Here is a 16,766-nt window from a genome sequence, read left to right as displayed (position 1 = left end):
TACTAATCTGTCTGGAGAAGGGCGCCTCAGCGAAAACATTAAGTGAAGAATATAATGTTGGAACATCTACCATTTATGATTTGAAGAAGCAAAAGGAGAGGTGACTTAAATTTTATTCTGACAGCGATGTGCCCAAATTAATGGATAAAATGAAAACTTTCCATCAGCCAAAGGCTGTCCATGTGGATAAAGTGTTACGTGAGTGGATCAGGCAGCATTGGAGCGAGAAATATCCATTGGATTATTTCATTATTATGGCCTAAGTGACAGTGAAGAGCTGGGCCTAACTACACCATGTGAATACGCCTCAGGATGGTATAACAAATGTGAAAAAACACCATGGTGTACGTCTGCTGAAAGTATACGATAAAAAAGCTTCAGCTGACCATGAAGCTGCAGAGTCGTACTGGGATGAATTTTCTACAATAATATCGGAAGAAGGTCTTACAGCAGAGCAAGATAAGACCTCATTATATTGGAGGTATATTCCCTGGAAAACCTATGTAACTGTGGGTGAGACAGCACTAACGGGATTTAAAGATTCTAAGGAACAGCTTCCTGTACTCGGATGTTCAAATGCAGCAGGTACCCACAGGTGTAAATTGCTTGTTATTGATAAGAGTCAGAATCCTAGGTCTTTCAAGGGGATCAGGGTTTTCTCTGTTGTTTGTAAGGCCAATAAGCACACATGGATGACAACACCGATTTGCCTCGATTGGTATGAGAACCATTTTGCCCCTAAAGCCAGGGATCATTGTTGGTCTGTGGGTCTTCCCGGGGGCTTCAAAATGCTGTTACTCATTGATAGTTGCGCTGCAAACACCAATGCCGAACTCCTCATCAGACACAATGTTTTCGGAGTTTATGTGCCACTAAACTGTTCGCCCCTCATCCAGCCCATGGACCAAGGCATTCTGTGGCATTTAAAATTAGGTACAAGGCTGAATTCATGCACAAAATGCTCACTGCATGCAACAGAGCTTGGGATTTAAGGAATTCCAAAAATAATTCAATGTAGAAGGTGCACTCTGGAATGCTGCAAAGGCCTGGGCCAATATACCCCAGAATATTTTGACAAATGGATGGCACAACTTGTGGCCATTTACCATGTTCCGAAATGGTGACAGTGAAACTGAACCTGACTTTAGTGGTTTCTGTGTGTCTGAGGAGAAGAAAAATTGAAGATTTATTGGCATATGTTAAAGGTTTATCTTGTGCTGAAGCCAAGTTGTTGGATGAAGAAGCTGTTGAGGATTGTTTAAATATTGACAACGATGCTTCTGTTCATCTCCAGCTCACAAGCAGTGAAATATCTGACATGGTCGTGAACAAGAGTGAAGAGAATGGGTGTATTAATGATGACAATAAAAATGGTGCATTGGATGAAGAGGAAAAAGCATTTATTGACAGATGCATAAACATTATGGAGGAATTGATTCGTGGGATGGAGCAGAAGAGCTTCATTCCAGAGCAGCATATGTGGGTCTACAAAATTCAAGAGGTGCTTCTGAAAGAAAGGCCCATATATTTGAAACAACTTTAACTGCAGGGCATGTTTAAAAGAAGTACAACGGAGCCTAAATCTTCAACTTCCGCAGCCTGTGTCTGTACAGCAGCTGACTCCTCTTCCGTTGAGATGTAATTTATGAAAATAGAAAAGTAAAATAATTTTAAAAAAGAAGTAAATAAAAGCTCTTTAGACTTATTTCTCATTCTTTTTTGATGATTTATAAGTGCACTGTACAGGGCCCAAAATCCGTAAAATCCCCAAATCTGGAACATGTCCAGTCCCGAGTGTCCCGGAAACAGGGCCAGTACCTGTACTTTGGAATGTTTCCTAGATGAAGATTACTATTGATTGATTGAGCATTGAAGTCTAGTTTTTTGCAGTGACCATTTCTCCATTTGTGTATTGAACATCTTGCATAATTTTATTCATCTCTTCATGACTGCCTTTTCGTTGAAGCCTTCAGTTTGCCAAGAGACATTTTCCTGGATATTGGTAATTACTGCTGCAGTTTAAGCTGGAGCTGACAAAGTAAGCGGATAGACATCCCTTTGAATGTTCCCATGGTGCTACATTAATTGGATACACAATACAATTCCTTGAGGACCTGACGCACTCTGGCCAATGACACGTCATGTTTGCTGCCATTAACACTGGACGAGGTGTGCATGTTTATAGAACATGCCACTCGTACCTGCATATGTCATGACAGACTGGTCTTAAATACTTCCACATCACTACAGGGGGGAGTAATCAAACTGTACGATCTGCTGCTGGCTGATTTACAGACCATATCAAGGAGCCTTTCCACATTTGTGATAGTCACTGCTGTATTAAACTTCTATGAAGTAGCATCATCCTAGGGGTAAGTCATTCCTGTATAAAGCAAATGATTGGCACTGTGTATGCCAGGATAAACACTTCTATCACTTGCGTAGTGGTAAAGAGACATTAAGTCGAGAGGGCATAGATCCTACACCTGGTTAGCACACCTGGTTAACACAGGTAATTATAGATGGAACCCTTGTAGATTGTAGTATGAAGCAGTCAATGCTCTGCACAATCTTTGCAGCTCAACTACCTGAGCACACAGCAGAAAAATATTTATATTATATCTTTGAAGCAACAGTATGAATAAATACAAAGATTTATACACTTGGCTTAAAATTTCCTTTCACATATGGTGAACCTTGGAGACTGCATTCATTTGGTCAGTGACCCGTGTCTGTTCAGCTTGCACCTCTAAGTTTACATGGGGTGCTTGAGCCCTTGATGGCTCCTGTAGTTTCAAATGGTTATTGAAAATGCTGCATTCATCAAGCGCATGGTGATGCTCAATCTTTTCCTCCCTTCAGCAGAACAATTGCAGAAAACACCCTTTAAAGATGAGTAGCAGCCACTTAAGAGCAGTATGTTCAATATTCAGATTTGCAGCCAAACAACTTTTATATCAGTTCTTTATCAATGTGTGAAGAGTCCGGTCTGATGATTACAAGGTAGGGGTGAAGGACTTGTCTTTCATGGTTTGGTGAGGTTACCATTTCCAGCCCCACCAAATTTCCTGGCTTGTGTGTGCCCACAGCACGGATGAGCGCAGCCCCAGTTTTGCTCTATTTGGAAAACTCTGGTGATGATTTATTCCCTGGAAGTTTGGTTCCAGAAGGCATTGCTAATGGGTGCATTTTTCAACCCGCAATGTGTCTAGATTGTTCTCCTATTTCTATGTGGGCCTTCTGTTCCTTTTATAATAAACATTTCCTAATAATGAAATAGCATTCTACGAAAAAATAGACATTTAGAATGTTAAAAGTAGTGATAAAAATGAAGTGACCTTTTAAACTTTTATGTTGTTACCTGACATCACACGTCACTCCTAGCAGCTAAGTCAAGGGCCAAGTCCAACAAAACATATGCATCCAGATCCCAGCCCCACTATGTATATATAAAAATACATATACATAGGAATATATAAAACATTCCTTGAGAGACTATAAGTACTGAAACCCCTGCTATGCTGCAGAGGAAGCCAAATCCCTTCCTCTCTTCAGTGTGTCCTGCTAAACGCAGGAGCCACAGGAAATGGCACCGTATATGCTATGTGAATACTGTGCTAGCTCATGGGGTGACCTCTGCAGAGCTTGGATGTTTGAATCCCTGCTGACCTTCATTAGTAAACACAGTACATCTGAAAGGCTGGCTGTGTAAAACAGAGGTGGCTAGCATCTATGCATCCTTCAGCACTTGCCTGTGAGCTCTTAAGCTCACCACGTATTTTTTTCTGAGAAGGCATTTTTAACAATATCATAAGGGCCATGTTTGTGAATGCATTCTATTCTGTTGTTATTCCATAAGCTGTGATCAAATTACTAATGCTTTACCCAATCTGTCTCAGATTTTTCCAACCGCATTTCCAGGCTTTCCCTCCTGCAACCAGTGAGTGCCCCTTTTGTTTTCAGCTGATGTTGACTTGTCTTAAGCACCAGGCCTCTCAGTGCCCTGCTCTGATGTGAGGCCATGGTGCCGTGAAGTAATTGTGGTCTCTCTCTGACTTTCTGCCTCCCTCCCTCAACAATGGGAAACTTGTTGCTTGTAGAATGTGAGTAGCACTAATGAGCTGCAGTGGCACCTTGGAAGGGAGTGGGAAACTTGAATGACTGTTGAGTCCTAACAAGCGCAAACAGTAGGTCCAAATGCTGGCTATCAACACAAATATAGACAGTTGCCAATTATCACATTATAACAATGTTGCAAGACCCTCTCATAACTTTATTATTATCAGTAACAAGAGCACTTGAGGTGCACAAGATATTCCTATACTGTTTTAATATAAACATCTTTATTGAATGAATCAGTGAAACATTTAGACAGCCATTTCCAACACTAAATGTCATTTTGACTTGTGGTTCCAGTCTACTCCCGTGGTACAAATCTAAGACCGGGGCACAACAGCCACAAAAGCAGGAATGTGTGAGAATCTAAAATAGTGCTCTTTTCTTCTTTTCCTGTGCAGTTTCATGTATGGTGACCTGACGGATAAGAAGACCATTGAGAAAGTCAGACAGACATTTGACAACTATGAATCAAACTGCTTTGAAGTTCTTCTGTATAAAAAGAACAGTAAGTAATAATAATGCAATTATAAATTCAAATACCTCATGATTTTCCTTGGGATAAATTGGAAAGAGTAAGTGTTTAAAAGTGTTACTCCACTCCTTCTGCAATCTCCAGCTGCTGCTTCATGCATTTTTTAAAAATTCATCATGGGACGTGGGCTTCGCTGGCTGGGCCAGCATTTATTGCCCATCCCTAATTGCCCTTGAGAAGGTGGCGGTGAGCTGCCTTCTTGAGCCGCTGCAGTCCATGTGGTGTAGGTACACCCACAGTGCTGTTAGGGAGGGAGTTCCAGGATTTTGACCCAGCGACAGTGAAGGAACGGCAAGATATTTCCAAGTCAGGATGGTGAGTGGCTCGGAGGGGAACTTCCAGGTGTTGGTGGTTGCTAATACATGAATTGCTTTTGAATATTTTTGTTAGTATGAGGGCCCCATCACAGACAACATAGTTTGTTTTTATCCATAAAAACCACCTGTTCCTTACTGAGATTTAATTCTAACCCAGTTTGTGATTTTTACTGATTCATTGAATGAGTGGGGATACTCCTCATCAATCCCTTCAGCAGAACTCTGCTGCGCAAGCCCTACTGCACAAACCCCACTGAGCCAGTGCCCAATGAGCCTCCTGGGCTCACCTAATTTTGCCCATTTAGGTGCCCACCATTACCAAGGAAGACCCTATGCCTGACCACCCTCAGCATTTAACATCACTAAAATTTAGAGTTTTAAGATTCTTAAAGTTCTGCAGCTACCATTGGATGTAATGTCTAATATGGAATAGCCCAAGTAAACTCTATTGGCCTCATTGATATATTGGATGAGATTTCAAAGCCCTCTTACATTGCCTTGGTTTTCTATTTGTAAGCTTGACATTGTGATCTACTATTCAGCTGCTCAGCTCGTCTGTTTATTTTAGCACCACATGAGTGCCCTGCCTTGTGACTCATTTCAAGCACATTTTCAAATGGTGCATTTTGAAAATGTATTTTTTAAATGAGGAGTTAGAACAATATTCACGCAGACAGGTTGAGGGAAAAAAAGAACATGTATGGTTTTGATTTCTTTTTAATTTGTGATGGGGCAGGATTTTTTTTTTTTGAAATTTGAACTAAAGGAGCAATGAACAAAATATGGATAAGATATTTTGATCTCTGCCTCGGCAAGAAAACACATCAATAATACTGCAGCCTGCAGACTTGGAATGCTGATACAGAAAGTAATATTGTTCAGTTAGCAGTCCATCTTCAAGCTGAAATATCATGAAACAAAAACCAATAATGCCACTGTAAGTGCTTGTCTACCTTGTTTCGAGGCAGGGTGATATATTGGATGGTAATAGCTCCTATTTTATTTTAGACTGTTCAGCGATATTCTTAAACAAACAGTGTTTATTTTTAGCAAGCCATTTGGGTGACATTATTGAATGAAGCCTATGTTGAAGAATATTAATAAGCCTCCTCCACAAAACTCTTTTATTGGTTTTTCTCCTAGTGCCAAGTGATTGTTTTTCAAAGTACTAAATGTAGCTCATTAGTGCAATAAGATGACATTTGACACTTGATGTAAAACGCATCAACACACATCACCTAAACTTTCTAGTATATTATTTGACTATTGCACCTCATACAAATAAATGTATTCAAGTAATTGTTTTCTATGAAAGATCATTCAAAAATAGAGTTTTGGAGCTGGTGTCAACTCTGGCACAGTCCTGTGCGGAAAGTTGGATCCATGGGTTTCCTTCCCCCATATACATTTCCTAGAAAACTGCAAGCTGCTTCTGCCAACCTGGCCATGCCCAGAGATAACATTGAGGATGTGTGTTTGTATAGTCTCTTGAGCTACGTTAGGAATTCCACCCATCTTGAGCCTGATAACCTTATTAGGACTTAAGCATGCCAAGAGTGGTCATCGGTCATATTCTGAGCCTAGGGAAACCCCTATGCTGCATCAAGCCAAGGATATCGATCCCAGAGATCTCTTCAGTTGTCCTGTGCTGCTGTTCCGCTACCATAGGTGGTGCCGACTCTGAGAATTCAAATAAACCCCATCCTCAGGAGCTTGGGTAGGGTTACTGGAAGGGAGCATGGGAGACGAAAATCTTACTCCACTTTTGAAAAGATCCATTTAATTTCCTGCCCTCACCGTCCATTCCCATCTCAGTACTAGAACTTCATTATTTTAAATATTTTGCTCCAACTTTTTCCTTACCATCAACACAATATATATTTCTGTTAGTACTTAACAGATTAGGAATTGTCTTGGAGCTGCGGCTGCTTCTACGCCATAGCTATGGCAGAAGTGCAGCAGAAAGCTTTTCACTTGTGCAAGCGTGGCTTCTACAGTCCTTACAGCTAAGTTGTCCTTACAGCTAAGTTACACAGGCTAAGCTGGAGTAGATCCGAGAAAAATTTTCGCCATTATCTTTTCAATGATTCCTTACTTGTGAGCACACACACGTTTGAAAATCAAGGTTTCAAAGGCGTTCCAATAATCTCCCACAATCTCTTGGGGGAGATTGACAGATCCTCTGGAAAAATGGAGTTCTGGCTGTGCCAGATCTCCACCATTTCCAGGGGTTTCTAGTTGCCATGTAAGGAGGGAAACCTCTGTCTGTTTACAAAGAAACAGTGACTAGGGGTCACCACGTCGCTTGGGCTCGTTGGGATCTGACCTTGCTGGGGAGGATGGTACATCCAGTGGGTTGAGGCAAATCAGCCTCCATCAGGGTAGACGTGGACTGCACCAGTCCAGGCCAGACAAATGATCTCTTACAGATCAATTCCCTTACTCAGGTGGTTGAGGCAACACCACAAAAAGCATGGAGGGTGGGAGGGTTGTTGTTATTTGCAGCAATATTGAATGAGTAGGTCTGAAGTGGTGCTTCTACCTATCTGTGCCACTAGCTAAGTAAATTAGGTGCACTTCTGTTGATGCCACACACTTTAGCAGACTTGATGCTGGGCATTTTCCTTCCTGATGCCTGCATAACCACTGTAATCATCCCTCAGGAATCTTGAAGTCAAAAATGTTTGTCGTTTTATATCACCATGAAGCTGCAGTGAGTTAATTGGCAATGTTCATAGGTAGTGTATTGGAAATGCTTAAAATGTTCCAATTATAAAAGCACATTTTCAATAATATTCTGTTTAATTAGATCACACTTGAACAGTACATTTTTTGGATGATTGCTCATGTATTATCAGTAATGACACGAGCCAAATACTGAGAGCTCAAATTTAACTGCCCCCGCCTGATAGGAAACAGGCGGTGAAGGGACAGTTAAAACAAGGGTAGTGACTTACCCCCTCTGATCCTGCTACCTTTCTGCCATGTCCAGCTGCTAACCTCCTTTGCTAGAAGCTCTATCTCCTCCCCATGGTCATGCCCAGAGGCCCACTCACCACATAAACTTTTCCTATTAATTCCCAGGATTGCCTCCTGCTGTAAGTGAGTGACCAGGATCCGGTTGATGGCATGAGCCTCCATATTTCTGAACGCCCTGGGTCTGCCACCTGCCTCAGAGCTCACACTGTACCTATGCCCCCTTAAAAGTTTGCCCTAAATCTTCAATTCATTTTTTGTTGAATTCTTTGCGAGGTTTTATGCAAGCACTGTCACACCTCTTTATGCAGCAGGATTAGAGAAGCACTCTATTTGAGTGACGATCGTGATTCAAGCAAAATTTCTATTTTAAGTTTGTGAATTATTTAACTGCATTAATACAAAAACTCAAAGGTTTCCATGTCATGTTGTACCATATTTAGCTACAGTCTGCAATATACCAATAAGTTTGGTTTTAGGGTTGAGATTAATGTTCCTGAATGTTCCAGTGATTCTTCAAACAAAATTTGCAGGCATGTTGGGGGTAGATGGGAGGGCAGAAGCTTCTTTTCATCTGTTTTTATGGGCATAAAATGAAGAAGAAGGGAATGATTTTTGGGTGACAATCTACCACACCTCATCTGCCCTTGAGGGTTGCCAGTGACCAGATTGAAAGTAGGCATCTTTTCTCTCTCCTTTAGATTGGAAAATTGCTCATAGTCACTCCGCTATTTAAGCATTATAGGCTAGTTAGCCCAACATATGCTGTCAGGAAATTACTAATTCAGGATAGGGTGACTGAACACCTTGACAATTTTCAGCTGATTAGAGAGAACCAGCATCGATTTATAAAGTAGATCAGGCCAGCCAAACCTGATTAAACTTTTTGAAGAGGTTTTTCACCCATTCATGGAATGTGGGAACTGGTTGGCAGGCCCATCACTGGTGGTGATCTTCTTGAACTGCCACTTTGTAGAAGCTTGATGTAACTGAGTGGCTTGCTGGGCCATCTCAGAGTTAACCACATTGCTATGGATCTGGAGTCAGGTAAGGACAGCAGATTTCCTTCCATAAAGGGCATGAGTGAATCAGGTGGGTTTTTACATCAATCAGCAATGATCAACATTAGATTCCAGATTTTTATTAAATTCACATTCCACCAGCTGCCATAGTGGGATTTGAACCCAGGCCCCCAGAGTATTTCCCTGGGTCTCTGTATTACTAGACCAGTAACAATACCAGTATACCACCACCTCCCCTTAGGTGACCAAACCAGTAGGCAGGGGGTGTTATTTGTGTGGACTTCCAGAAGATTTTTAATAAAATCCCTAAAGCTAAAGTTGAAGCTCATGGATTTGAAGGCAAATTATTGACCTTGTTAGGAAATTGACTGAGCAACAGGAAACAGAGAATAGGGATAATTAGCAGGTGTTCTGCAAGGATCTGTGTTGTGGCCTCAACAATTCACCATATTTATTAACAACGTGGATGATGGGGTAGAAAGCCAAAATATAAATTTGCTGATGAGGCAAAGGTCAGCAGCATTGTAAACAATATAGATGGAAGCATAAAGTATAAAGATATTGATAGGCTAAGTGAACAGGCAAAACTGTGGCAAATAGCTTTCAATGTAAATAATAATTTCAATGTAAATAATCGAAAGGGGTAATGTGCACCGCCCTTCATATCCAGAGGACTAGAATACAAAGAGGTAGAAATCATGCTTCAGCCATGCAAAGCCATGGTTAGACCACACCTTTAATACTGTGAGCAGTTCTGAGAGCTGCACCTTAGGAAGGATATAATGGTCTTGGAAGGAATAGAGTTTAGGTTTACCAGACTGATACCTCGACTCCAGGCACTAAATTATTCACAAACTAGGTTTGCATTTCCTGGAATTTAGAAGGTTATCTGGTGATTAAATCAAACTTTTAATCTGGAGAGGATAGAACAGGGTACTTTCTGAATGGTGAAAAGCTAGAGACGGGGGCAATCAAAGAGATTTGGGGGTCCTCACCCCACCCCCAGGGGTCCAGGTGTATTGATCATTCATGAACAGGCACAGAAAATAATCGAAAGGGGTAATGTGCACCGCCCTTCATATCCAGAGGACTAGAATACAAAGAGGTAGAAATCATGCTTCAGCCAAGCAAAGCCATGGTTAGACCACACCTGTAATGCTGTGAGCAGTTCTGAGAGCTGCACCTTAGGAAGGATATAATGGTCTTGGAAAGAATAGAGTTTAGGTTTACCAGACTGATACCTCGACTCCAGGCACTAAATTATTCACAAACTAGGATTGCATTTCCTGGAATTTAGAAGGTTATCTGGTGATTAAATCAAAGTTTTCAAGATATTAAGGGGAACAGGTGGGGAGATACAGGGAAACAATTTCAGCTAGTTGGGGAGTCTCGGACTAGGCGGCATAAGTCTGAAGGTTAGAGCCAGACTTTTCAGGAATGAAAGCAAAAAGCTGCGGATGCTGGAAATCCAAAACAAAAACAAAAATAAAAATACCTGGAAAAACTCAGCAGGTCTGACAACATCTGTGGAGAGGAATACAGTTAACGTTTCGAGTCCGTATGACTCTTCAACAGAACTAAGGAGAAATAGAAGAGAGGTGAAATATATGCTGGTTTAAGGGAGGGTGGGACAGGTAGAGCTGGATAGAGGGTCAGTGGTAGGTGGAGATTGCCAAAAGAAGTCATAGACAAACGGACAAAGAGGTGTTGACGGTGGTGATATTAGCTAAAAAATGTGCTAATGGTGACATTAATGGTAGAAAGCAGGATGAGCAAGGTACAGATAGCCCTGGTGGGGGGTGGGGTGGGGGGAAGGGATCGAAATGGGTTAAAAGGTAGAGATAAAACAATGGATCGAAATACATTTAAAAATAGTGGAAATAGGTGGGAAAAGAAAAATCTATATAAATTATCGGAAAAAAAGGGGATTAGAAAGGGGGTGGGGACGGAGGAGAGAGTTCATGATTTAAAGTTGTTGAACTCAATATTCAGTCCGGAAGGCTGTAAAATGCCTAGTCGGAAGCTGAGGTGCTGTTCCTCCAGTTTGCGTTGAGCTTCATTGGAATATTGCAGCAGGCCAAGGACGGACATGTGGGTATGAGAGCAGGGTGGAGTGTTGAAATGGCAAGCGACAGGGAGGTCTGGATCATGCTTGCAGACAGACTGAAGGTATTCCGCAAAGCGGCCGCCCAGTCTGCATTTGGTCTCTCTAATGTAGAGGAAACTGCTTTGGGAGCAACGAATGCAACAGACTAAATTGAGGGAAGTGCAAGTAAAATGCTGCTTCACTTGAAAGGAGTATTTGGGCCCTTGGACAGTGAGCAGAGGGGAAGTAAAGGGGCAGGTGTTGTACCTTCTGCGGTTGCATGGGAAGGTGCCGTGGGAGGGGGTTGAGGTGTAGGGGGTGATGGAGTGGACCAGGGTGTCCTGGAGGGAATGATTCCTGTGGAATGCCGCCGGGGGCGTGAAGGGAAGATGTGTTTGGTGGTGGCATCATGCTGGAGTTGGCGGAAATGGCGGAGGATGATCCTTTAATTGCGGAGGCTGGTGGGGTGATAAGTGAGGACAAGGGGGACCCTATCATGGTTCTGGGAGGGAGACGAAGGTGTGAGGGCGGATGCGCAGGAGATGGGCTGGGCATGGTTGAGGGTCCTATCAACCACCGTGGGTGGAAAACCTCGGTTAAGGAAGAAGGAAGACATGTCTGAGGAACTGTTTTTGAAAGCGGCATCATCAGAACAGATGCGACGGAGACGAAGGAACTGAGAAAATGGGATGGAGTTCTTACAGGAAGCAGGGTGTGAGGAGCTGTAGTCAAGGTAGCTGTGGGTGTCGGTAGGCTTGTAATGAATATTGGTGGACAGTCTATCACCAGAAATTGAGACAGAGAGGTCAAGGAAGGGAAGGGAAGTGTCAGAGATGGACCATTTGAAAAAGATGGAGGGGTGGAAATTGGAAGCAAAATTAATAAATTTTTCCAGGTCCAGATGAGAGCATGAAGCAGCACCGAAGCAGTCATCGATGTACCAGAGAAAGAGTTGTGGGAGGGGGCCGGAGTAGGACTGGAACAAGGAATATTCCACGTACCCCATAAAGAGACAGGCATAACTGGGGCCCATGCGGGTACCTATAGCCACACCTTTTATTTGGAGGAAGTGAGAGGAGATTAAGGAGAAATTGTTCAGTGAGAGAACAAGTTCAGCCAGACGGAGGAGAATAGTGGTGGATGGGGATTGTTCAGGCCTCTGTTCGAGGAAGAAGCGGAGAGCCCTCAAACTATCCCGGTGCGGAATGGAGGTGTAGAGAGATTGGACGTCCATGGTGAAGAGGAAGTGGTTGGGGCCAGGGAACTGGAAATTGTTGATGTGACGTAAGGTGTCAGAGGAATCACGGATGTAGGTGGGAAGGGACTGGACAAGGGGAGAGAGAATGGAGTCAAGATAACGAGAAATGAGTTCCGTGGGGCAGGAACAGGCTGACGTGATCGGTCTGCCAGGACAGTCCTGTTTGTGGATTTTGGAAAGGAGGTAGAAGTGGGCCGTCCGAGGTTGGGAGACTATGAGGTTGGAAGCTGTGGAAGGAAGATCTCCAGAGGAGATGAAGTCAGTAACAGTCCTGGAAACAATGGCTTGATGTTCAGTGGTGGGGTCATGGTCCAGGGAGAGGTAAGAGGAAGTGTCTGCGAGTTGACGTTCAGCCTCCGTGAGGTAGAAGTCAGTGGACCAGACAACAACAGCACCACCCTTGTCAGCAGGTTTGATGACAATGTCAGGGTTGGACCTGAGAGAGCAGAGTGCAGCAAGTTCAGAGAGAGACAGGTTAGAGTAGGTGAGAGGAGCAGAGAAATTGAGACGACTGATGTGACGCCGACAGTTCTCAATGAAAAGATCAAGAGAAGGTAAGAATCCAGAGGGAGGGGTCCAGGTTGAGGGAGAATATTGGAGGCAGGTAAAAGGATTCATTGAACGGGGAGAGGACTCCTGCCCAAAGAAGTGAGCATGGAGATGAAGGCGGCAGAAGAAGAGTTCAGCATCATGCCGAGCCCGAAATTCATTGAGGTGAGGGCGTAAGGGTATGAAACTGAGTCCTTTGCTGAGCACTGAATATTCAGCATTGGAGAGGGGAAGGTCAGGGGGTATAGTGAATACACGGCCGGGGCTGGGATTGGAAGACGGGATGGGGACAGAGGGACAGGCAGGGGTGGAGGGTCCTGGATGGGTGCTGGTGTCGATGAGTTGTTGGAGCTTGCGTTCCTTTGCACCTGAAAGCAAAAGACAAAGTTTCTTATTGAGGCGTCGGATGAGATGAAGAATAAAATGAAACTGGGTGCACGGGCAGCTTAGAATTAGGGTGCATCGGTGCTGCTGGAGGGACAGATTGAGTGTGTTCATATGACGGCGCATGGCATTGAGTGTGGATCTCAGAATGCAATGGGAACAGCAGTCCGAGAAACGTTTTATGTCCCAGAGATACCTGTAATTCTGGGTGGGTGCAAAACATGAGGGATGGAACTTCAGTTGACATCCACGTGGGCTAAGTCTGAGACGGAGACAGTCACTGAGGAAGGAAATATGGCTGCGAAAGCGAGTTTTAGTAAACACATTGTCAAACATCAGGAGAGAAATGGAAAGCAATGAATGTGAACAAGGCAAAAGAGAGAGGCGGAAATCCTGTCGGAGAGAAGAGCAATACTTCTTCAAAGTAGGCATTCCTTGAAGAGAAGTGGCAGTCAATTAAACCCTAAGATAAAAGCAAAAAGCTGCAGATGATGGAAATCCAAAACAAAAACAAAAATAAAAATACCTGGAAAAACTCAGCAGGTCTGACAACATCTGCGGAGAGGAATACAGTTAACGTTTCGAGTCCGTATGACTCTTCAACAGAACTAAGGAGAAATAGAAGAGAGGTGAAATATAAGCTGGTTTAAGGAAGGGTGGGACAGGTAGAGCTGGATAGAGGGTCAGTGGTAGGTGGAGATTGCCAAAAGAAGTCATAGACAAACGGACAAAGAGGTGTTGACGGTGGTGATATTAGCTAAAAAATGTGCTAATGGTGACATTAATGGTAGAAAGCAGGATGAGCAAGGTACAGATAGCCCTGGTGGGGGGTGGGGTGGGGGGAAGGGATCGAAATGGGTTAAAAGGTAGAGATAAAACAATGGATCGAAATACATTTAAAAATAGTGGAAATAGGTGGGAAAAGAAAAATCTATATAAATTATCGGAAAAAAAGGGGATTGGAAAGGGGGTGGGGACGGAGGAGAGAGTTCATGATTTAAAGTTGTTGAACTCAATATTCAGTCCGGAAGGCTGTAAAATGCCTAGTCGGAAGCTGAGGTGCTGTTCCTCCAGTTTGCGTTGAGCTTCATTGGAATATTGCAGCAGGCCAAGGACGGACATGTGGGTATGAGAGCAGGGTGGAGTGTTGAAATGGCAAGCGACAGGGAGGTCTGGATCATGCTTGCAGACAGACTGAAGGTATTCCGCAAAGCGGCCGCCCAGTCTGCATTTGGTCTCTCTAATGTAGAGGAAACTGCTTTGGGAGCAACGAATGCAACAGACTAAATTGAGGGAAGTGCAAGTAAAATGCTGCTTCACTTGAAAGGAGTATTTGGGCCCTTGGACAGTGAGCAGAGGGGAAGTAAAGGGGCAGGTGTTGTACCTTCTGCGGTTGCATGGGAAGGTGCCGTGGGAGGGGGTTGAGGTGTAGGGGTTGATGGAGTGGACCAGGGTGTCCTGGAGGGAATGATTCCTGTGGAATGCCGCCGGGGGCGTGAAGGGAAGATGTGTTTGGTGGTGGCATCATGCTGGAGTTGGCGGAAATGGCGGAGGATGATCCTTTAATTGCGGAGGCTGGTGGGGTGATAAGTGAGGACAAGGGGGACCCTATCATGGTTCTGGGAGGGAGACGAAGGTGTGAGGGCGGATGCGCAGGAGATGGGCTGGGCATTGTTGAGGGCCCTGTCAACCACCGTGGGTGGAAAACCTCGGTTAAGGAAGAAGGAAGACATGTCAGAGGAACTGTTTTTGAAAGCGGCATCATCAGAACAGATGCGACGGAGACGAAGGAACTGAGAAAATGGGATGGAGTTCTTACAGGAAGCAGGGTGTGAGGAGCTGTAGTCAAGGTAGCTGTGGGTGTCGGTAGGCTTGTAATGAATATTGGTGGACAGTCTATCACCAGAAATTGAGACAGAGAGGTCAAGGAAGGGAAGGGAAGTGTCAGAGATGGACCATTTGAAAAAGATGGAGGGGTGGAAATTGGAAGCAAAATTAATAAATTTTTCCAGGTCCAGATGAGAGCATGAAGCAGCACCGAAGCAGTCATCGATGTACCAGAGAAAGAGTTGTGGGAGGGGGCCGGAGTAGGACTGGAACAAGGAATGTTCCACGTACCCCATAAAGAGACAGGCATAACTGGGGCCCATGCGGGTACCTATAGCCACACCTTTTATTTGGAGGAAGTGAGAGGAGATTAAGGAAAAATTGTTCAGTGAGAGAACAAGTTCAGCCAGACGGAGGAGAATAGTGGTGGATGGGGATTGTTCAGGCCTCTGTTCGAGGAAGAAGCGGAGAGCCCTCAGACTATCCCGGTGCGGAATGGAGGTGTAGAGAGATTGGACGTCCATGGTGAAGAGGAAGCGGTTGGGGCCAGGGAACTGGAAATTGTTGATGTGACGTAAGGTGTCAGAGGAATCACGGATGTAGGTGGGAAGGGACTGGACAAGGGGAGAGAGAATGGAGTCAAGATAACGAGAAATGAGTTCCGTGGGGCAGGAACAGGCTGACGTGATCGGTCTGCCAGGACAGTCCTGTTTGTGGATTTTGGAAAGGACGTAGAAGCGGGCTGTCCGAGGTTGGGAGACTATGAGGTTGGAAGCTGTGGAAGGAAGATCTCCAGAGGAGATGAAGTCAGTAACAGTCCTGGAAACAATGGCTTGATGTTCAGTGGTGGGGTCATGGTCCAGGGAGAGGTAAGAGGAAGTGTCTGCGAGTTGACGTTCAGCCTCCGTGAGGTAGAAGTCAGTGGACCAGACAACAACAGCACCACCCTTGTCAGCAGGTTTGATGACAATGTCAGGGTTGGACCTGAGAGAGCAGAGTGCAGCAAGTTCAGAGAGAGACAGGTTAGAGTAGGTGAGAGGAGCAGAGAAATTGAGACGACTGATGTGACGCCGACAGTTCTCAATGAAAAGATCAAGAGAAGGTAAGAATCCAGAGGGAGGGGTCCAGGTTGAGGGAGAATATTGGAGGCAGGTAAAAGGATTCATTGAACGGGGAGAGGACTCCTGCCCAAAGAAGTGAGCATGGAGATGAAGGCGGCAGAAGAAGAGTTCAGCATCATGCCGAGCCCGAAATTCATTGAGGTGAGGGCGTAAGGGTATGAAACTGAGTCCTTTGCTGAGCACTGAATATTCAGCATTGGAGAGGGGAAGGTCAGGGGGTATAGTGAATACACGGCCGGGGCTGGGATTGGAAGACGGGATGGGGACAGAGGGACAGGCAGGGGTGGAGGGTCCTGGATGGGTGCTGGTGTCGATGAGTTGTTGGAGCTTGCGTTCCTTTGCACCTGAAAGCAAAAGACAAAGTTTCTTATTGAGGCGTCGGATGAGATGAAGAATAAAATGAAACTGGGGGCACGGGCAGCTTAGAATTAGGGTGCATCGGTGCTGCTGGAGGGACAGATTGAGTGTGTTCATATGACGGCGCATGGCATTGAGTGTGGATCTCAGAATGCAATGGGAACAGCAGTCCGAGAAACGTTTTATGTCCCAGAGATACCTGTAATTCTGGGTGGGTG

General features: G+C 44.4%; 1 protein-coding gene across 1 annotated transcript in view; it reads left to right on the top strand.

Moving 5' to 3' along the window:
- The window catches only part of kcnh5b (potassium voltage-gated channel, subfamily H (eag-related), member 5b), a 352,424-nt gene that overhangs the window by 76,168 nt on the left and 259,490 nt on the right, over nt 1-16,766 (top strand). The window contains exon 3 of the mRNA XM_041214640.1: nt 4,518-4,624. Coding sequence (XP_041070574.1) covers nt 4,518-4,624 — 107 coding nt within the window. The remainder of the gene's footprint in view (nt 1-4,517; nt 4,625-16,766) is intronic.

This window comes from Carcharodon carcharias, chromosome 20 (assembly GCF_017639515.1).
Source record: "Carcharodon carcharias isolate sCarCar2 chromosome 20, sCarCar2.pri, whole genome shotgun sequence".
Classification (NCBI taxonomy): Eukaryota; Metazoa; Chordata; class Chondrichthyes; order Lamniformes; family Lamnidae; genus Carcharodon; species Carcharodon carcharias.
Note: the sequence above shows the minus strand (reverse complement) of the source record. Positions and strands in the feature narration are given on the sequence as shown.